The sequence below is a fragment of the Carassius carassius genome, chromosome 39, assembly GCF_963082965.1.
Source record: "Carassius carassius chromosome 39, fCarCar2.1, whole genome shotgun sequence".
Taxonomy (NCBI): domain Eukaryota; kingdom Metazoa; phylum Chordata; class Actinopteri; order Cypriniformes; family Cyprinidae; genus Carassius; species Carassius carassius.
Genome location: NC_081793.1, coordinates 14,474,293 through 14,496,813, shown reverse-complemented (window position 1 = coordinate 14,496,813; position 22,521 = coordinate 14,474,293). Strand labels below are relative to the sequence as shown.

At 37.9% G+C, this 22,521-nt stretch overlaps 3 protein-coding genes across 9 annotated transcripts in view; all 3 read right to left on the bottom strand.

Moving 5' to 3' along the window:
• caskin2 (CASK interacting protein 2) overlaps nt 1–6,080 on the bottom strand; it is a 52,041-nt gene extending 45,961 nt beyond the window's left edge. For 5 of the 6 annotated variants that reach the window (XM_059530849.1, XM_059530851.1, XM_059530854.1 and 2 more), the window contains exon 1: nt 5,168–5,497. In XM_059530849.1, coding sequence (XP_059386832.1) covers nt 5,168–5,261 — 94 coding nt within the window. In that variant the 5' untranslated portion in view covers nt 5,262–5,497. Of the gene's footprint in view, nt 1–5,167; nt 5,498–5,871 lie in introns of those variants that run through there. The other variant, XM_059530850.1, reaches the window with a different exon arrangement.
• A 647-nt stretch (nt 6,081–6,727) lies between these two features.
• On the bottom strand, nt 6,728–22,031 carry st6galnac1.2 (ST6 (alpha-N-acetyl-neuraminyl-2,3-beta-galactosyl-1,3)-N-acetylgalactosaminide alpha-2,6-sialyltransferase 1, tandem duplicate 2). Of its 2 annotated transcripts, XM_059530240.1 has the most exons (10): nt 21,911–22,031; nt 12,550–12,669; nt 12,189–12,417; nt 11,202–11,364; nt 10,942–11,110; nt 9,813–9,951; nt 9,625–9,728; nt 7,820–7,903; nt 7,094–7,193; nt 6,728–6,929 (listed from the first exon to the last, which is right to left on the bottom strand). In XM_059530240.1, exons 2-10 carry the CDS (start codon nt 12,651–12,653, stop codon nt 6,747–6,749), a joined length of 1,275 nt encoding a protein of 424 aa, XP_059386223.1. In that variant the 5' UTR covers nt 12,654–12,669; nt 21,911–22,031; the 3' UTR covers nt 6,728–6,746. The 2 variants fall into 2 exon arrangements, with proteins under 2 accessions (XP_059386223.1, XP_059386224.1); XM_059530241.1 differs by lacking the exon at nt 21,911–22,031 and having other exon boundaries at nt 12,550–12,682.
• LOC132120909 (uncharacterized) lies at nt 15,157–19,231 on the bottom strand. Its single transcript, XM_059530132.1, has 4 exons — nt 19,105–19,231; nt 17,456–17,849; nt 16,182–17,129; nt 15,157–15,597 (listed from the first exon to the last, which is right to left on the bottom strand). Exons 3-4 carry the CDS (start codon nt 16,710–16,712, stop codon nt 15,157–15,159), a joined length of 972 nt encoding a protein of 323 aa, XP_059386115.1. The 5' UTR covers nt 16,713–17,129; nt 17,456–17,849; nt 19,105–19,231.
• Nucleotides 22,032–22,521: the final 490 nt, after the last annotated feature.

The window sequence follows — 22,521 nt, the reverse complement described above, 5'->3', positions numbered from 1 at the left end:
TATTTCGTGAGACAAAAAAAATTGAAAAGAATGGGTGACAGGGTCATTAGGATTCTGAAAAAACATTCAGACAACAAAAGACAGTTTGTTCATGTCATATGGAGTAGAATAACCCTAACCCTTCATAAACATCTTGATATTCATGACAAAAATACACAGTGAGGAATAAAAGTGTGAACACTACTAAAGACTAAGTACTTTTCAGAGGTTTACAGGAACAGAAGCAGGTGTTGGAGGTCAATCGCTCAACAGATTAGATAATGACTTTAATTAGATGCATCACTTGTGGTTTGGTTTGGCATGCCAGAATCAATTTGGGGTTTAACAGAGTTGAATGACCTACCAACAATTTGTTCCAGTAACCAGTTCAGTGTGAAATAAAAGCCAACAATTTATTATTAATATTTTTAGTAACACCTTGTTAGCAACCTTTCCATACGCTGGCATGAAGACTGTAGAAAGAGGACTTTTCATCTCTGCATAAGGTTGAACCACCTAGCTATACACCTTTATACACGAGGATTTCAGCATCTTAACGTGTGGCGCACCAGACCCAGCAGGCACATTACTGTTATCCCATGAGCCTTTGTGACAGTGTGTTCAAAGGGAATTACCACCACAAAATAGGAAAAAGGTTTTACTGTAATACCCTTCCAAAACACTGGATCTTGGCTCGTGTCTTAAACAACGTTCTGCCACACGATGAAAGCCTCTCTGAACAAAACAACTGGAAAATTGTCAAGATGTCTGAGCTCACTGTCAGTGGAGGGGCAGAGATAAACGAAGGACCTGGTTATGCAACACGCACCACGTGATCCCTCTTCTTTTTATAACAGTCTGCAAACATCTGGGGACCGAGGAGACAAGTTGCTCAAGTTTACGAATAGGAATTCTTGTCTAATAGAGGCTTCTAGTTGCTCAACTGTCTTAGGTCTTCTTTGTCGCATCTTCCTCTTTATGATGCGCCAAATGTTTTCTATGGGTGAAAGATCTGGACTGCAGACTGGCCATTTCAGTACCCGGATCCTTCTTCTACGCAGTCATGATGTTGTAATTGATGCAGTATGTGGTCTGGCATTGCCAGACGATGTCTGGATGGGAGCATATGTTGTTCTAGAACTTGGATATACCTTTCAGAATTGATGGTGCCTTCCAGATGTGTAAGCTGCCCATGCCACACACACTCATGCAACCCCATACCATCAGAGATGCAGGCTTCTGAACGGAGCGCTGATAACAACTTGGGTTGTCCTTGTCCTCTTTAGTCCGGATGACATGGCATCCCAGTTTTCAAAAAAGAATTTCAAATTTTGAACTTTTTTCATTTTTGGAATGTGTATCTCTCATGAAATCCAAAATGAGCCAATATTTGGCATGACATTTAAAAATGTCTCACATTCAACATTTGATATGTTATCTATATTCTATTGTGAATAAAATATAAATGTATGAGATTTGTAAATTATTCCATGCCTTTGTTTACTCACAATTTGTACAGTGTCCCAACTTTTTTGGAATCAGGTTTGTACCAAATTTTCCTTCATCCTTCTGCCACATTAATGAAATAGAGCACTAAAACGTCATTCAAACTATTTTTTTTATTAAATAAATTTTCTCTTAAATTTCATATTCTTAATTTCGGTCCTGTTTAACTAAACTCTAACATGTTCTGTGACACAAAAAAAGGCTTTCGACAATCTAACAAAGACTTCATGCATATCCATGATGGTTATCTTTCTATTCCTTCTCAAAATGAAAATCTTTACCCAATCATGAATGAGGTATTTAAGATAAAACTTTACAGACTGATCCTAGTCACTCACTTGGAGGAAGATAAAATCATTACAATGAATGCAGACATGATGTTCTGATCTCATATCTCTTGCATAGTCTAGTTTTGTCGCCTGCCTTTGAAAAGTTGTTATGGTGCTGATGACTAAACAGATCTGCTGTGAACCAGTCAGTTTGAATTAATCTTAAATTTACGTTGCTATTCTGTGCATAAAGACAGACCATTTCTCCAAACATGACATTTTATCATGGAAACTTCAATTAATAATTTTTGTGAAATTAATGCTGTTGGGAAATAACCAGGCTAGCAATGTTTTGTTCAACAAAATACCAAATACCAAATGATACCAAATCATTGTTCAATGATACCAAAGATTATGTCAATGTACGTCACTATTCAGATTTACAATACAAAATATTTGGGTCACAGAGGTCAAATATAATCCAGGCTAATGTAATCACTATATTAAAGCAAATTATATTAATAGCAGTACTATTTATTCAAATATTTGTATTCTGAAATGCCTTATTATTCCCTCTGATTATTATACAAAGTTGTGATTTCTTGCTTCCAAATTACTTGCACAGAACCCATTACAAATCAATCGTGACGTGAAAGTGTTGGGAAGCCTGTAGAGATTCACTTTGAATTATCAAAGAAACCAGAAATGAAACCGGCGGGAAGGTAATACAAATCAAAGCTGAAAAGTAACTACACTAAATCACGGCCATATTTATTATAGCTACAAACTATCAATATGTGACACCATGTACTAAACAGAAGCAACACTGTTTCCAACAAGTAGTCGGTCTCTCTTTGCCGAAAGCAAAATCTCTTCATGGCACAATAAGCAGCAGAATATATTTGATATTTAAATGCACAACTATGTGGACTGGGATTTGGACCAATGAGATTTCACAGTGCATCGCCACAAAACCAGAAACCAAATGATCACCAAACTGCCACACTCAAGTTACATGAGCTATCCTTTAATCGCTGGTCACTTTGCCGTTTCGCCTGGTTTAGGCACAGTGTGGAAATTATGCAAAACAAGTGATTAAGAAAACCCCTTTACCTAATCTGGGTTCCTGGTTCCTGACCAGCCTTTTAAAAACTGCTTGTAAATTTCTAATTATGCTATATTAATCACCTAATCTTAAATTAAATCATTGTTTCTTTCAATTAGCACAGATTTTGTATTTCTTTTTAAACATTGTACATAGCCCTCGGAAGTTGTTATACCCTGTGTGAGCAAAGTTAGTAAGTTTTAGTCCAATGTGATAATATTAGCATTTTTGGGGAAAAGAAAATCCTCTCTAGGTCAGCAATCACCTTAAGACTATTAAATCAAAGGCAGAAGAATGCATTCACATGCAGTAATTTCTAACAGTGAGATAAATGTGAGGACCCAGATGTGAGATGTTGTTCACGTCTTCTGATCTGCGCTGTTTGTGTTTTCTACAGTAGCCTTTTATATTTTAGACTAATTACGCTAAAAATAGAAAATGAATGCAAGTTCTCACATAATGTGAGTAATACTGTCCATCCTTTAATTAATCTCTAGTTTCGATGAATATTTAAAAGCTGACTGTAAGATGCAGGACTTGTTTATGTTGAAGGAACGGTTGGCTTACACAGTTTATGCTAGATCTAGCGACGACTGACAGCATCGCTCATGGATTAACTCACTGAGCAGATTCCAAAACAGTCCTGAGTAGTCTGACCCATCTGTCATGAACAAGAGGAGAGAGTATTAAAACATGTACATGCTTGTGTAAAACATGCTTTGCATGGAAAAACTCACTGGCTTTCAGTCAGCTCATGTCTCACTGGCGTTTTTACCTCAATAATTTACAGGGCTACTACATTCTTAGGGAACAAAAGCGAGTGAAAGCAAAGCTGCCTGACATTGTTAAAGAACTGTAAACGGTGTGTTGAAATCCAGCTCACTTTAAAGTTAATCTGTCAGTTTGCCATATGGGTTATCCATGATTTGTAAAAAGACAGGTGGGGGTGGAAATGAACACCATACTCCAGATTTTGGCTAAATGAAAAGAGGCTGTTAAGAATATAAGATTCTTTTAAATGTTCAAGTTATGTAAATACGATAAACAGTAAGCTCAATCAACTGAATTTGAAGTGTTGTTGTTGATTAGTATGAACATTATTTTGACCCATTCCTCCTTTTCTTAAGGAGGTCGCACACCGGATGAGAAGCACAGCATCATGTCGCCTCATGCTACGTCTTTAAAATTTGATTCTGATGATAAGTCGCTACATTTGTTTCATTGCAACAAAAATAACAAGGTTACAAATAAATTAAATGAGGCACTTCTGCATGAGAACTTCACTTACTGAGAACTTCTTAATGTTGCCTTGTTTTGTAAAACCCAACCCAGTCCCAAAAATCTCCAAGGCACTTCTTTGAGAAATCTAATCTTTGATGTGATTAAGAACCATATGGCACGTAGAGTGGCAAGGAACAACAAATTAATAATATACAAGGATTTCACACTCACATCAATATCCTGTAGCAGAATATGACCATAATTGGACTGACTATAACCTTTCAGATACACAGGGGAGTTTGCTGACTGTCTGACCTGACAGGAACTCACCCTGTTTGGCCTCTAGCCAAAGCAGTCCCAATCTGCTTGAAGAAGACATGCAGACTGTCCTGAAAGCAACCTCTGCAGGTGCACTGCACCAACATGGCCAAATAACCAATCCTTGACCCCTAGTGAGCAGACAGACTACTGAATTTAATCCCCAAAAAAGGCTTTACTACACCAGTCTAACTGCAGTTGATGGCTGAAGGAAACTATTTACATCTATTGTTTACATTAAGTGCATACATTACTAGAATGGTGAAGAGATGCTAATGGTCTTTTCATGTTCAGTTTGGATGCAGCTGTTGTTTGGTGTCACACAGGGTTGATTCAGCAATTAATCCAGTGCTACTGCCATTGCATCTCATATGTTAAATAAATGAGTCCCTGATGGTTAATATTAATATTAGACACAGCAACAGCTAGGCAAGTCAAAGCAACAACTCATGAGCTTGAAAATTAATTCTTCAACTAAAGTGTAATCTATGACAACAACAGCATTTGCTAGAATGAGCATACAGGGTATCAGGATGCAGATTAGCTCATTTAAAATATTTTTAATGTGAAATGGAACATTTTAAAAGAGATTTAATAATTAATGTATAATCTGATCAGTGTCTGATAATCTATTGACTCAGTACAGACAATGATGAGGAGTTTAACACATTTTTAAATGACTAAAAGTTCCATGTTACTATATTGCAAACTATAGCCATCAACACACAACAACAGCTGAAGAAAAATGTTTAAGAAGCAGCCTACTTACTATTTCTGTTTGTCTTGATCTTGGCCAGAAGTTTATGAGCTGAAGGAAGGTCTCCATTCTTCACAGCCAGAAGAAGGTCCTGCTCCTTGCCCATGGCTCTTGTCCAGCTTCCAGAAAAGTGGATTTACAATGTCATGATCTTCTCTGGTCATGAAACTTTGGACTTGGCTTTTGGTTTACCTTATCGTTTTTTACACATATGATCTTAAATTAAAAAAAATTTCGGGTTGCTTTTAAGGTCCTATGCTACATAAATTAGATAAATGTTTCTGAGCAGCGGGAATGTACTGAATGTAAGCCATCCTTGCAGCCAGAAAAATCACAGGGAACCTTATGGGGAAAACAGACATGTTGTATTATCATGGTTCTATACAGTCATTTACACTTTAACATAATATTTGTACAGAAAAAGCAACTTTTGTTGTTGTTATAAGAAAACGGTTTATGACGTCTTGAATCTGTGTTTTTTTTTCTTATTTACAATAAACAAGCAACCAATCACTTCCAAGAAACCTAAGAGCGCATTTGTGATTAGTTTCGTAGTTAAAGTAGGCTACAGTACGTTACGGATAATACGGATAGTACGGTTAATAAGACGTTAAATGTAAACCTATGCATTAATGACAACTTTCCTGACCGGTAGGTGTAATTTAATCAAATAGTAAAGAACTAATGCACTTGTCGTGTAGAGCTGTAGGACTCACCAATGCGTAGCCCGGTCGCTTAAAGCCACTTATTCCACGAAATAGACGAAGTTCAATAAGAATAATCCCGTTTAAGTTTTCGGTTTCTGTTCAGGAAATCGCAAAAGAGCAATGCCATTACTGAACGTGTTTGACAACACAAGTGGCCGGTGCGTGAGCGCGCGCGGATCTGTCACGCGCCTCCCTGGTGCTCTCGCTTCCTTAAAGGTGCGCTGTGAAGATCAATTAAAGATCTTAAATATTCCAGAAAAAAAGGATTCCCTTAAACCTTTTAAATACTCTGTATGTTCAAATTCCTGAATGTAATGTTCCAAAGATTTTTATATCATTTCATGTTATATTTCAGTTTGCATTTATATCATAAGTGTTAATCAGGTCTTCGTATTCGTTGATTGTAATTTCGGCTACATAGTCGAGGAAAACGTCTGGAATTACCATGTGAAGTCGTTGTAGTTTCTAAAGTTAGTGCGACATCTGGTGTCTGGACGCTATAATGTCCTGAGAGTTCACCAGCAGCCATTAACAAGTTGTTATTTTGGCATGGGCTGATTGTGTCTCTTAATGTTATAATAAGAAGAAAGCATTTCTTAAAGGAGAGACACCGATAATATCACTGTGCAAACTAATACTTGTCTTCCAAAAAATATCATCTTATATAAGACCCCTCTAGAGTTGCAATGCAATAATGTTTATTCCAGAATATAAATACACAACTATAGATACAAAAAGTTATATATATATATTTTTTTTTATATACAAATTACACTTTCTAACTGTGGAAAAAAGAAAAAAAATATCACTGACTTGACCACATTCTTTGGCTAGTAATTGTTTGGGTAAATTCAAAGATGATGAATTTCCTGTAAAAAACAGATTTATTTAGATTTCAGATTTCCAAAATACATCCAGATAAATTTGTCATCGTGAAATTCCTTCCAGGTTTTCATCTCCAAATGATAATCATGATTAGCTATAAACACTAGTTTAGTGTGTTTTTGGTCATAGTAGTAGTTTGTATATTTCCAATGGTCAGCGGTGCTAAAACCATACACTCTCACCTACATGAGAACAGAAAAAAACATATTACTATAAAACAAACTCAAGGGCTGGTTCAAATAAACCAGAATGCCTTGCAATGAACAACCAGACTTGAAGAAATGCTGGCAAATAATAATAATTAGTAGTAGTACTGTAGTAGTAGTAGTATTACAATAGCACTTACAATGTCACATGTGTGCATAGCCAGCAGAAGAGTAAATGCTCCATTAGTGGGTCTGTAGATCCCCCATCTTTTTGTTTTTAATTGTTTTCCCCTAAGAAACCTAAAATGAATAGTGTAAGACATAGCCATTAACAAATAATGAACTCATAACTTCATATATGTAGATTTTCATTAATCTAAATTTTAATCAATCAAGTATTATATATATATACATATACATATATATATATATATATATATATATATTTAATCAGAGAGCAGAGTCTCAGACTTCACCTGTAGCCACAGCAGGCATTGCTAATTCCTAAACAGACTGACCCGGGCACAGATACTCCATTGTCTCTCGAGACAGAAGGATGGTGACAATATTATAGACTACTATTATAGGCATGTACAGTATTTGGCTGTGTGTGCTCAAATATGATGAGCTGCCACTAAGAGAAAACATGTGATGATCTTGTGATGATGTGATGAACTAGGAGCCCTTTGTGTTACTATTATGCTAACATGAGCCATAGTGGCCTGAATGATATGTATTGTGTATGAAAACCTATATAAAGAGTATCCAAATACAGATCTGACAGATTCTTTGCAGAGTCTATCTTTTGGAATATAAAACCGCAAGACGTCCAGAGTTATTTCTCATAGAAGCGGCAGAAACCACCACATGTACTGAATATATGGCAACTTAACTAATAAGTGCACATGTATGGAAATTTCTCTTACCTGTTACGCACATATCTGAGAAAGTCTGGATGGAGGATGTAGTAAGAACTTTCATTAAAACGCCCACTGTAATAATTCCTTGGCCTTCAAAATAAAAAATAAGCCAAGAAGGTGCAATTAGAGAACGGAGACTTTAAATAGCTCAGGCTGGAACCACCCATGTTTGAAATCTCAAAAAGAGATTCATGAAATGGAACGAACAAAAAAAAAACTACTCCTTAAGACTTCAGTCGAACATTTTTTGAGGATAGATGGAGCCAACCATCAAGAACATTACATAAAGACCAACAAACTATGTAGGAAAGGGTAGAAATGTGCATAAGATTACATACACATTTAAAATGTTGGTACGTTAATGTTCTGTTCTGGTGTCTTATTTAATGATTTGAGTCTTTGCTCCAATTTCCTTTTTCTTATTTTAGTTTATTTTACTTTATTTCTTCAATCTCTGTATACCAGTTTTTGTATCTGGGGCCTGGTAAATTGCTTTGGTGGTATATTTGTTATAATATGCTGTTCTTAAAAATAAAATACAAATAAAAAATAAGAAAAGATTGCTAACTTTGATCCATTTCCATGTCACGGGCTGGAGTATTTAGGAGCAAGGAAATGAAGTAGTATTAATTTGACTACTGAGAAGCTAAAAGTATATGAGCCTAGGAGTATAGGACAAATGTTATTGAATGAGCACACAAGACAAAGTAAATGAGTCCTTATATCTCAGAAAATTATGATAATTGCTGTTAATAGTGTTCATAGTCCATTTGATTTTTCTTTACATTTCTTCCATATCTACATTTACTTGCCACTGATAAGCTACTACTAAATATATTGTAGAAACATACAGTATATTGCACAACTGCTTTGCAACAATTTGTATTGTGAAAAGTACAATACAAATAAACTTGAATTGAAAAACTTTGAAAAAGTTTCCTTGCTTTGCCTCCGTTAATGGGATCGATGCATAGAGGACTACATGGAGGAATTCTGTGGACTGTGTCACCTAGTTAATTTTAATGATTTGGCATTAAAATACATTTCATAATGGGTTAAATGAATTCCCTGTCGAAATCCATAGGCCACTCCCTTCTGCTGAGTGGTTCCTCATTTACTGTGGGGACTATGGATGAGGAACCCCACAATTTTCCAGTACCTACTACACCAGTGCCCTCTGACATCATGCCTGCCACAACAAAATCTCATCACGTCATGGCTACTACACCAGAGCATTTCCATGTCCCAACCATCATGTCATGATGTATTCATGAAGCATAGAGCGCCCTCTCGCGGCTGTAGACGGTAATGTTTTTTATTGGTTCATTTCTCTTGGTTCATGACAAATTAATTTTGATAAATAAGTCGCATGTGACTTTAAATCGCAGGACCAGACAAACTATAAAAAAAGTGTGACTTATAGTCCGGAAAATACAGTAATTAAATTTCACTTTAAACATTTTGTTTTCAAACATGGTTTATGTCATTTGATGTAGATTTCATTAACTGCAACTCTGTGTGGTTAATTTGGCAACTGCATTAGATTTCAGTTTCTTGGCCAGCGGGCCGTATGGCATGATAAGGCGGGCTATATCAGGGCCGTCCTTAGGCGGGCGCAACTGCTGCAGCCAAACCAGGACCCACGAACAGACCGATGGGGAACTGTCACTGTCAATGGACCAAGCGGGACCCAGCTCCCTATCTTGCACCATGCCCCGCATCAGCTAAGGATGACCCTGGCCTGTATATTTTGCACTACTGGTTTATGATAAATACTAATTGATAATTTATTTTCTGTTAGAATGACTTACGTTCGTCCACAATATGCTCCTGATGGTATTTTTCTGTTCTTCATAAGGGACTCAAGAAAGTTGTAGTCTCTTGGACCCTCAGGGATTAGAACATATTTAATGTCCTTTCACAAAAAAAAGGACAAAAAAGTATGAGAGGTTCAGCCAAAACACCTCACGTATAAGAACAAGTGATCGTTAAGACACACCTTGTCAGTAGGAATCTGTTTGAAACCTCTCTTTTTGAGTATCATGAGGGACTGGATTAAGGAATGTGCTGTGTGCACATAAACGGACGTCCTTGTCCCAACATCCTCCTCGTGTCCTGCTATAATGGCTGCATTCACCCTAGCAGAAACAAACAAGTGATTAAAGGAATAGTTCACCCCAAACTTAAAATCACTGCATGATTTACTCTTCCTCAAGCCATTCTAGGTGTTTATGACTTTCTTCTTTCAGACGAATGCAGTCTGAGTTATTTTAAAATATCCTGGCCCTTCCAAGCATTATAATGGCAGTGAATGGGTGGTCAAGATTTTGAAGCCCAAAAATAGTGCATCCATCCATCCATCCTAAAATGTGCTCGGGGGTGAGGGGGGTTAATAAAGACCTTCTGAAATGGATAGATGCGTTTGTGTAAGAAAAATATCCAGATTTTAAACTTCATAAACAGTAATCTCTAGCTTCTGCTGACTGTTGTAGGTGCGTTAACAAGAGAGTGGCGTTCCAGCGGAAAATGTAGGCGTAGTGTAGCTCTGGTGATAATATGCTAGTCTCTCAAGAATAAAGTTTTGTTTATAGCAAAGAAAAACCAGTCTCCTCTTGGCTTATATCAAAATCCTCCAACATTTTTTCTCTACAAATATTATTTTAACTCTCTATCTACTGGGCCACAACTGCCACCAAAGTGGACGAAAGCTAACAGTTAGCGGAAGCTAGAGATTATGATTTATAAAGTTTTAAATCGGGATATTTTTCTTAGAAAAATGCATTGCTTCGCTTCAGAATGCATTTATTAACCCCCCAAGCAGTGTGGAGTCCTTTTTATGATGGATGGATACAGTACTTGGGGGGGGGGGGGGGGGGGGGTTACCACCCCTTCACTGTCATTATAAGGCTTGGATGACATTTTTTTTATATATATGACCAATTGTATTTATCTGGAAGAAGAAAGTCATAAACACCTAGGAAGGCTTGAGGATGAATAAATCATGGGGGGGTCATTTAAATTTTTGGATGAACTATCCCTTTAAGAGGTTAAAGTTCTGAGAGGATATTCTGTTTTACACATAATAGACTGTGACTGATCTAATATGCTAAACAAATTGTTCAGTTTACCTGAAAACATAATCAGAAGAGTCAATCTCCTTTCCTAGCTTGGAGCCATTGAGAATGCCGGAAGCCCCAACAACAGCACAGCGAATACAGCCATCCTTCGCTCTTTTGGGTAGTTTTAGTAACTGGGTAGATGCAAGTTTAGGGATGGTGTCAACAGCTGCTTTTATGGCTATGAAAAGGAGAAAACAGTGCATTATTCTAGAATCATGTCTTAATAAACCATCTAAATTATCACATTTATGATTTCTGATTAAACAAACCTGTATAATTAAATCCCATAAAGCCAAAGGGATTGTTGAAGTGATAAAGCCGGTTCCACTCACTCATGTTGACATGATCACTTTGTAAAAACAGCTGAATGTTTGGAATAAACTTCTCTTTATACACAGGATTAGAGGAATTTCGCAAGGACACCATGCATTCCTGAAAAACATTTTGGTAATGCCTTTAACCCTGTAAAGCTTGATAAATGAAAAAAAGTCTGAAAAGTTGTATGTGTTTTATGCTTTGCATCATATTATCAGGCTTCTATGGCTCATGCATTGTCACAGCTATCAAAATCAACATCTCCTATTTACAATTGAACACAATTACGATGATCAGTCAAATATTGTAAATATTTTCTGTGTAGTTTTGTCATTTAAATAAGAAAATGAAAGAGAATGAACAAATCAGAGATTCTTGTTTTAATTGCAATTATTTAATTGGGGGTAGATGTATGGAGAAATCAAGTAAACCCAAGTAGCCTCAGTCCAGTAAATGTTCATTTTAAGATATTACTAACGATGGAAAAGGATTTTTTTTTTTTTTTTTACATTTTCTTGGTAAAAAACATTAAAGATTTGGCAGGAAAAAAGACATGTACCAAACCCTGAAGATGAACATTTTTAGAAGTACACTAAAAGGCCTTTTACTTGCAAAAGATGTGAGCTATCATTCAGAAGACAAGGCATGTAGTAGATAATTTTTTTCAGCCAATTTTGGATCATGTTGATCACTTAGAGGCCTTAAAATTTCATATCAAACATGATGCAGTAGGCTTTATTTTAATCTAAAAAATGTGGTCACGTTTGCTTTTATCTATTATTAATTATATCCATGCTTACAGAACGAAAACAAATTATATATGTTGTGATATATGTTAAGATGTTCTTTTTTTTCAGCAGGGTTGCATCAGTCATGTCAGCCACATTAACAGGGTGTCCACAATCTTTACTCTAGTTGTTGTTGTTATCCATCACACTTACACTCCGTTTAAACTGTGGATCCAACCGATATATATCATCAAATGTCCAATGGGGCAGAGCAGTAAAGTTGTGCTTGTCCATAGGGGCCACAGGGGTTAACTGAGTCCCAAGACGGTCAGGGCTCATCGTAGTGTTAGTCACAGGTGAACTGTTGGCCGGGTCAGGCTCCTCAACTCTCTGCAAAGAACCTGCGACACTGTCTTCCTCCATACACATGGAATCATATTGTCTTAGGAGAAGGGCAGCAGAGTTATTAGACTATTTTCTACATTTTGATAGAAGCAAACACTTGAACAAACTAACTGCAATTGCGTAGCTCTCATTCTAGCCTGTTATAATTATACACGTTTGTGTTTCTTACCGCGAGAGTGCCTTTGTAGTGTAATTTCCATTGTAAAATGTTACAAAAATAAACAGAAGTAAAGTTATAAAGGATATCGCCAAGAATATCCTCAGAAGAATCATCTTCGCATGCGCAGGTGTGAGTTTACAGCTTGATTCAAGTACACCCGGCTGCAGCCTGTAGATCGAGGCGGGGTTGCACCTGCAGCCCCGCCCCACACCTACTCTGATTGGTTCGATCGTCTTTCAAAGACATACATGGTAGGAAATGTGTGCGTAGTTGGTGTAGGATGGAGAATGCAGTTTAAAAAGCTAAAAACGCTGTACAGTTTTACAAAGCCTTTACTATAATGCAGTTTTTTATTGTTAACTTGACTCACTATGTCTGATTTATTGAATCAAGAGATGTTAGCTGCTGCAAGTTTACTCTTCTCCAAATCTGCGATTAGAACTGTAAAAGCTTTTAATGTAGTCAGTTGTCGTATTGAGTCACGTCATCATCCTACACCGATCAAAGCGAATATACCCCTTTATTAGCAAAACATTTTTTTTAAATAAATTTAAAAAAAAACTTCTGAAACGCCTGCATATTTGACAATTATGCATTTTTTTAACTTTCTTAATTACAAGTATGTGATAGACATGTCTGTTTCTCCTCATGAAACGATTTGGGACAAGCTTCTGAAGCAGAATAATGGTCTATAGCTGATCTACAGCTAAATATAGATGCGTTGATTATAACCAGTGGATATTTTGTACTACGTACAGTCGTGGCCAAAAGTTTTGACAATTACATAAATATTAGTTTTCAAAAAGTTTGCTGCTAAACTGCTTTTAGATCTTTGTTTCAGCTGTTTCTGTGATGTACTGAAATATAATTACAAGCACTTCATACGTTTCAAAGGCTTTTATCGACAATTACATGACATTTATACGAAGAGTCAGTATTTGCAGTGTTGGCCCTTCTTTTTCAGGACCTCTGCAATTCGACTGGGCATGCTCTCAATCAACTTCTGGTCCAAATCCTGACTGATAGCAACCCATTCTTTCATAATCACTTCTTGGAGTTTGTCAGAATTAGTGGGTTTTTGTTTGTCCACCCGCCTCTTGAGGATTGACCACAAGTTCTCAATGGGATTAAGATCTGGGGAGTTTCCAGGCCATGGACCCAAAATTTCAACATTCTGGTCCCCGAGCCACTTAGTTATCACTTTTGCCTTATGGCAAGGTGCTCCATCGTGCTGGAAAATGCATTGTTCTTCACCAAACTGTTGTTAGATTGTTGGGAGAAGTTGCTGTTGGAGGGTGTTTTGGTACCATTCTTTATTCATGGCTGTGTTTTTGGCCAGAATTGTGAGCGAGCCCACTCCCTTGGATGAGAAGCAACCCCACACATGAATGGTGTCAGGATGCTTTACTGTTGGCCTGACACAGGACTGATGGTAGCGCTCACCCTTTCTTCTTTGGACAAGCCTTTTTCCAGATGCCCCAAACAATCGGAAAGGGGCTTCATCGGAGAATATGACTTTGCCCCAGTCCTCAGCAGTCCATTCACTATACTTTCTGCAGAAGATCAATCTGTCCCTGATGTTTTTTTTGGAGAGAAGTGGCTTCTTTGCTGCCCTTCTTGACACCAGGCCATCTTCCAAAAGTCTTCGCCTCACTGTATGTGCAGATGCGCTCACACCTGCCTGCTGCCATTCCTGAGCAAGCTCTGCAATGGTGGCACTCCGATCCCGCAGCTGAATCCTCTTTAGGAGACGATCCTGGCGCTTGCTGGACTTTCTTGGACGCCCTGAAGCCTTCTTTACAAGAATTGAACCTCTTTCCTTGAAGTTCTTGATGATCCTATAAATTGTTGATTTAGGTGCAATCTTAGTAGCCACAATATTCTTGCCTGTGAAGCCATTTTTATGCAATGCAATGATGGCTGCACACGTTTCTTTGCAGGTCACCATGGTTAACAATGGAAGAACAATGATTTCAAGCATCACCCTCCTTTTAACATGTCAAGTCTGCCATTCTAACCCAATCAGCCTGACATAATGATTTCCAGCCTTGTGCTTGTCAACATTCTCACCTGAGTTAACAAGACTGAAATGATCTCAGCAGGTCCTTTAATGACAGCAATGAAATGCAGTGGAAAGGTTTTTTTGGGATTAAGTTAATTTTCATGGCAAAGAAGGACAATGCAATTCATCTGATCACTCTTCATAACATTCTGGAGTATATGCAAATTGCTATTATAAAAACTTAAGCAGCAACTTTTCCAATTTCCAATATTTATGTAACTCTCAAAACTTTTGGCCATGACATTTAATAATAAAATACGACACTGACCGCAAGGGAAAGAGAAGAATGAGGAGGAGGATGAGAAGAATGAGGAGGAGGATGAGAAGGAGATAGTGAAAGCAGGCATGTGATTGGCTAAGGACAAAAAAGCAGGAAAATATACTGAGACCAAATACCACCCCCCCCCCCCCCCCATTTTATTTTATAGCTAGATGTGAAACGTGCAACTTTTTTTGTACAGTATGAAAAATAACAAATTATTTGGTGGATGCATTTTTACCCAACTTTAACAGCTAAATGTGCAACATGCACATTTTCATGTCAAAAGAAGGCCTCAATTTTTGTATGACTCTTGTACGAGCTTTTTTAGAGACTCTACACGTTTCTTTTGGAATTTGCGCCTGGCACTCACAGCTGCTGCCACGATGGCATCTTTTGCCATTTTCTTGCCGGCCGTTGGCTTCTCAGAGTGATAAGGCCTTTTGTTCAGTTCTTCTTTATCTCTGAGCAGAGCTCTGTACCTTTGGCTCGATCGTTTTACATTTCTGCACAGCTGTACATTAACAGGACTCTCCTTTGTCTTCCGGGAGTAGTGCTGAATGGCCGACACCTGCATGGCCTTCAGGTTGTATTTGACCACTTGATAGGACTCATCATGGAGTTTATGAACCTTTGGGTCCTTGGACTGAAAAAGCAGGACGTAATGTTTCAGCATGGGAAGGACTGCTGAATAGAAGTGGAGCTCAAGGAGGGTTTTCTTGTCCTCAAATAGCACCTGTTAAAACATAGAAACATATTTTCTCTCTGCACCAATCACAGCAATGTACATCTAACAAGCACCTTGAATAAATAAATAAATATTTACTTTTTAAACGTGGCGATGACACAGTGAATAAGACACATGCCTTTGGTGTGAGAGATTCAAGGTTCGAATCCACTGTGAGACACTATTGTGTTCCTGAGCAAGACACTTAACCCCTAGTTGCTACAGAGGCGTGCAACCTCTGACATCTATTGCAATTGTAAGTCGCTTTGGATTAAAGAGTCAGCTGAATGTATTGTAAACATTAATCTGTCGCTTTTATCAAAATTTACTTATAAATTAGAGGTTGCACGCCTCTGGAGCAACTAGGGGTTAAGTGTCTTGCTCAGGGACATATTGGTGAACGTGTCGCAGTGGGAATCAAAGGCAGGTGTCATATCCACTGCTCCATCGCTACAATTCTCTATAATAATAATAATAATCTTATTAATAATAATGATAATAACCAATAAGTAAATGTAATGTTTGAATTTTTAAATTTTGCCCACTCCCCCCACCAATATAGCTTCAGCTGATGTCTAGGGCGTTTTTCTCACCTTCTTGCAAATCCTGACCTTCCTCATCTTCCCCTCGTTTGTGAAGTTCTTGGACCTGTTCCCCAACTCCTTCCACAACTCCTTGATCCGGGCCCTGCCTGTTCCCTGTACTTTACGCTTCTGTAGAATAGCACTGACAATGTCCTTGTATGTACACTTATCTTCATTGCTCAGGAAGGCATAGTAAAACATGACCAGTGCATCCCACATTCGCAGTACTTCCAGACTGACATCCAAGACTGAGAGCCACCGGTGTGGAATATAGCACTCTGGCCGCGAGAAATGGATTCCAAATATGCTGCAAATTTCTCTGAGGCCATCTTTCATGTCAGCTGACCATTTGTGGTCTGTGTGCAGGTCTGACAGCAAAGACTCAACCCAACGCTCAAAAGGACAGCACAATTTCTTGCTGGAATTATGAAGGTGGTGACATGAGTCACCATCGATGTCAAGGAGTTGAGGGGCACGGTGGTCTCTGATCTTCTTTCCCAAGCCATTTTTAGAGCCCCTCATAACAGCACAGGATTCCATGAGAATTGACACCAGATTATCTCATGGGAGATTCATCCTTTCAAAAAGTCCATCCAGTGCACTGAAGAGAGATTCTGCTGTTACAGATATGAGCTCCAAAGGTGCAAGGTGTTGGACAACCATCCTCTCATGTTTCTCGGACCAGTAGCTGACAAGCACACCTAATACTCTTTTGTTTGTCTTGCTTGTGGCCTCATCTATGTTAAGGGAGAAGGGGACATTTCTGATTTCCTCAAGTACTTCATCCAGGATAGTCTTCTTCACACCATGGGTGAGCTTGTATGAGGCAGATGCCCTGTCCATTGACAGTTCAGCAAGTGCTTTTGGATCTTTGGCCAACTCTTGAGCCAATTTAATAATCCCAGACGTGACGGACAGGGGAAGAGAATTTTCAGCAATGAATCCAAGAATGAGTGCCTGCAAAACAGAATTTGATTAAACACCATACATCCTAAATAAAATCATTTTTAATAATTAAATGAACAGGTTTATAATATCATCTTCATTGATTATAATGTAGTCAAAACAATTATTTTAAAGGAGTAGTAGGAGTATTTGTTTATGAGTATTCTCCCCATTGGAAGCAATCTTATTTGCTGCTTTTGACAGCAAATTGGTAGATTTGTTTAAATTCAGTCCACCTCTAGTTATGTCTAAGTTAATAAACACCTGTTTCAAACATAGTAAAAAAGAAAAGAAGAGTTGACTGAAAAAGAGTTACTACAAAATCAGAAAACACTTACTTGATCCTGAGCAACACGGTTGCATCGAGGAGGAATTGATCTGGGTTGCGCCGAGTTGTTGTGCGGAGCCGCAACAATGATGTTATCAGCTCGTGCGATCTCAATGTGCATGTTCTGCTGTTGGATCTTCCACAGTTTCACATGTTTTGGATGCATCATATGTTTCCGGAGTGCAATCTTCCCACTTGTGCCATAGTTAATAGGGTGGTTGCAAATGTTGCAAATAGCTTTGCCTGGTTCTCTAATTTTGCTAAAGCAATTGAGTGAGAAAGTGTTTCCCTCAACTTGGACAGTCTCCAGCAACCAGCTCCATTTGAACCGATTCTTGACCCCCTGTTCGATAGACTTTAATTCAGGGTTGTTCAGTGCTAGCTTGGCCATTAGTCTGTGTATGCTGGAAATCAAGAATAATGGAAAATTTTCATTAGAATGTAAGAATGCATATCAGAAAATATATTCATTTTTACATGTTTGACTATGTACTGTATGTCTATCCGCTCTTCAGAAAGGTTGAAAACTAGAGCAGAGGTGCGCGAGCGCAGAATGGAATAACACTTGCTATAGCTTAGAAAGTTAATACTTTCAATGTCTGCTCTGCCATTAAACATATTGGATCCACGGGGTCACTGGGCTCCTCATGTGAACAGACAGGCACAGAAGTGCTGCGCGATTAAACTAAAACATGAGTAATAACCACATACATCATACAACGATTCATACAGCAAATTTTTAAGGGTGGCTAGTAGTAGCTAACTTAGCTATCTTATTATGGGATGCAAACACATGTATGGTCAAAAAAGAGAGAGGTTTTCAAAGCCCAAGCCCCACGTCAAATATCAAGATACTTACATAATTGTGATAAATTTAATCCTTTGTAAATTATTATTTTGCAGTGTAAGATAAATTATAGTTAACAACTTTAAATATTACATAAATTGATTATGTATTTTTATTAAACTTAGTGAGTGTATAAATCAGCAGCAAAAAGTAATTCTTGAAAAAATCTGCACAGTAATTGTATAAAATCTAAACATGTTAATAAAAACAAATTACTATTAGTACTCTTATAAAATTGAATCAGGCAATCCTACATTTCACAATTATATATTTATATATGAATGTCAAGAATTCAGAATTCAGAAGTGTTTATATAGCCTACACTAAACTACACAGAAATAACATACAATTAAATTATGCTTATTTTAAATGTATTGAGCAGGCTATATATATATATATATATATATATATATATATATATATATATATATATATTAAAAAAGGCTTTTAATAATTTTTCAGTGCGCAAAACCATGAACATATGGAACGCAGAGGAGGGAAAACGAGTTTCTGTCAACTTTAATGATGTAAATAGACTTATGTCCCTCACATTAAGCTATGGAATGGCTTCAGATGACTTTGTCACCCAAACTGACGTGAAAAAAGTGGGGGGCGCCGAAAAGCGCGCTGTTTGAATCCCTATAGCTAGTGCTAGCAAATACAAGTAACGTTAGCTGCTAAGTTAATGTTAAATGCAGCTTAAACATCCTGCCATAGTGGAAAATCAATCAAAATCGATCATCTAATCAATCGACAACAAAGTCAAATTAGTAACTTATAGGTTATATATAGACACAAGCAATAATACATACCCAGATCATCCGATCCGGCGATGTTCTTGTCACGATACAGTCCTTGTTGCGCATCCCGCGATTGTGGTTCCGTCCCGGGTTACCATGGTGACGGCTGTGAGATGACGACCAAACCCCCCCCCCCCCCCCCCCTTTTTTTTTTTTTTTACAGATCTGCATGATTCACGTAGGTCACATTTTCAGGTCGGAAAATCCGGAAGTCCGGATTAATCCGGAAAAATCACATCCCTGAGAAAGAGATGAAGAATGAGGAGGAGGATGAGAAGAAGGAAATGGAGAATGAGGAGGAGGATAATAAGAATGAGGAAGAGGCTGAGAAGGAGATGGAGAATGAGGAGGAGGATAAGAAGGATGAGGAGGAGGATGAGAAGAAGGAGATGGAGGATGAGAAGAATGAGGAGGCGAATGAGAAGGAATGGAGAAGGAGATGGAGAATGAGAAGAACGAGGAAGGAACTGCTGTTTTCTCCAGCTGGAGAGAAAACCCTCGCTGCTATGTTTAAAAAAAAAGAAAAAAAAGAAAAGAAAAAAAAGGGGGGCTGTTGTTTTGTTAATGGAGATGGAGAAGGCAAAGTTGAATGAGAAGGAGATGGGGAGGGGAAAAATTTTTTTAAGGAAAAGGGGCTGCTGTTTTCTCCTGCTGGGAGATCACCCCTTGCCGCGATATAGCTATAGCTGCAGGGGACTGCTGTTCATCCCTCAGCAGAGGATGAACACCCCTGCTACTTCAATGGAGATGGAGAAGGCGAACTTGAATGAGAAGGAGATGAGAGGAGAAAAAAACATATATATTATATATATATATATATATATATATATATATATATATATAAATTATAAAGGAAAAGGGGCTGCTGTTTTCTCTCGCAGGTAGATCACCTCTTGCCGCGATACCTGAGGGGGCCGCTGTTCTCCCTCAAGCGAGGGACAAACTCCCCCTCAGAAGAAAGGGACCTGCTGTTCTTTCCAGCTGGAGAGAGCACCCTTTGCTGCTATGGCTGCAGGGGACTGCTGTTCATCCTTCAGCAGAGGATGAACACCCCTGCTACTTAAAATAAGAGGGGACTTGCTATTATCTCCCTCACGTTCTAGAGGGGAGAATACACCTCTCCTACCATAGGCTGCATTAAGGACATCTCTATAACATTGTCTTTCTCTTTTGCAGGAAGGAAACAAGGAAACGCTACTCTCACACCACTCATACCAAGCTCAGGGACATGCTGCTCGTTTGCGGTTCTCCTGCTAGAGAAAATACCCTTCGCTGCTAATACCAGCTACCTTAATTATAGAGAGGCCTGCTTTTCTCTGTCTCATTAGAAGGGAGAATACCCCTTCGCTAGCCAGTAGGCTACAATAAGGATATATCAATAACACTGTCTTTTCTCTTTGCAGGATTGGAACAAGGTTGGTTTTGGGGGGTTCTTCTTCAGGCCGTAATACCTCTCATTATGTTTTGGGGGTTAATGTTAAAGCTCTTGTATGTTCAGTTATTCTGGGAGCAAGAACCCCCATAAGGAACCATACCGCCAAAGATAAATTGTGTTCAATAAACTCAAGTAAACTTGCCAAAGTGGTTCCTGTCTGAAATCGAGCGCAGCATCAGTTCAGTCAGGCCACGGAGTCAAGGCTGTGAACAGCTGATGCGGTCAACTGTCAAATCGCTCCAATCACCACCTCTCTCCTTTTAGACACGGGACATATATATACGTGGCACTACTGCTCGGTAAGTATGCTCAACTGCTTGCAACCCTCCCTCCCTCCCCTTTATAAACAGGAGCACACTACTGCGCACCTTCTGGCTGTCGTCTTGTTTGTTTCAGATCACTAAGGCTTCCAAAAATCTTAGCTGGCATGGACCTCACTGCAGAGAGACACCCATCTTCATAACCAGGCTACAGGATAGACGTACCACTGCCACATCTACATGATTATCACCGTTTGCTTTAAAGACTTTATTAAAAGTCTTAATTATTATGTATTTCTAAATTCATGGTTCCGGGGGGTTAATGTTAAAGCTCTTGTATGTTCAGTTATTCTGGGAGCAAGAACCCCCATAAGGAACCATACCGCCAAAGATAAATTGTGTTCAATAAACTCAAGTAAACTTGCCAAAGTGGTTCCTGTCTGAAATTTGTTTACTGAGTTTGGTCTTTTAAAAACACTGTTTTAATGCATTAAGCCACATTAAACGTAGAATGTCCCGAATCATTCCAGCTGATTGAAAAGAATCGGCTCAATGGTCACAAAATGTATATCGGAGAAGATACCAATTTAATATAAATAGATGATACTTTATAAAGTTTATCTCAATAATTGACAGTGGCTGTGAGACTGGACTAAAAAAAGAGCACAATTATCATGAAATTGTGTTCGTTACTATAGCAACGGTTTACAGGTATGTCCTTTCAGAATCATCACTGGCTGATAGAAATAAAAGTTTATCGATTTCTTCACTTTCAAATAACGAGGAGCAGAATATTTTCCTGAAATAAAGGGGAGAAAAAGTCTATGTTTTGCAATGTAGTAAAGAAAATTAAAAGTTTCATAAAAATTGAATTGGCAGACACATTAGAATACTGCAGTGTCATTTATCAACTGCATATAAATTAAAGTTTAAAACTATATAAATTAAAACAATAATGATACACCCCTTTCATTTCCTTTCTCATACTCTGATGATATGAAATAATCATATTTTCTAAAATTATTTAATTCATAATTCATTCTTCTATCTGAAGACCTGATCGTCTTACTGTGGTGATCAACCCAATTCATTTACTATAGGCTATTCGTATGTTAGCCTAAAGATCAGCTTCTCGCTTGATTAGGCCAATTACCGACGACTGAAGTGAACTGCCTACATATGGACGCACACGGGGCTTTTTTATTTTATTTATTTATTTTTAAGAAACTTACGTTTGGTATATTATATTATTTAAGCTGGATATCTTCAAAGTGTAGCGCACCGTCTGAACACTGCCTAGATCTCCGCGTTTATTTTTGCATATTAAAATATGCGATTGAGGCGAGAACCAATGAGGTTTGTGCACAATTTTTTCTCCACCTCCTTTTCCTTGTATGGAGCGCTGCGTAAGTAAAAAAAAACACTCGCGTGTGCAGGTATAAAATACTGGAGTCATTTTACTTGATTACTTAAGTATTATTTTGAGTTGCATTGAGTATTTTTTTATCTTAATAATTATATGATTTGCTTATTAATTAATCTAATTAGTCACAAATAATTATTTATCAATCTTTGCCGAGATAAAAAAAAAAACTCTGAATACCCCAAATAAACAATTAAAAGTTGAATTGTCCTTAGTGATGTTGAATAGACAACACAAACAAAAAAAGTGGCATTTCAAAATGTTAATGTTTTACTTCTATGACTCTCCTCATTAATGCAACACATTCTTGT

Excerpts from the sequence above, each read along its gene's own strand:
- LOC132120909 (XM_059530132.1), bottom strand. The coding sequence starts at position 16,712 with ATGGAATCCTGTGCTGTTATGAGGGGCTCTAAAAATGGCTTGGGAAAG. Across the intron at positions 15,598-16,181 it reads AGGTCAGGATTTGCAAGAAG|GTGCTATTTGAGGACAAGAA; the intron begins GTGAGAAAAACG and ends ATGTTTTAACAG.
- st6galnac1.2 (XM_059530240.1), bottom strand. The coding sequence starts at position 12,653 with ATGATTCTTCTGAGGATATTCTTGGCGATATCCTTTATAACTTTACTT. Across the intron at positions 7,904-9,624 it reads GGAGCATATTGTGGACGAAC|GCCAAGGAATTATTACAGTG; the intron begins GTAAGTCATTCT and ends TTTATTTTGAAG. Across the intron at positions 7,194-7,819 it reads CTCAGATATGTGCGTAACAG|GTTTCTTAGGGGAAAACAAT; the intron begins GTAAGAGAAATT and ends TATTCATTTTAG.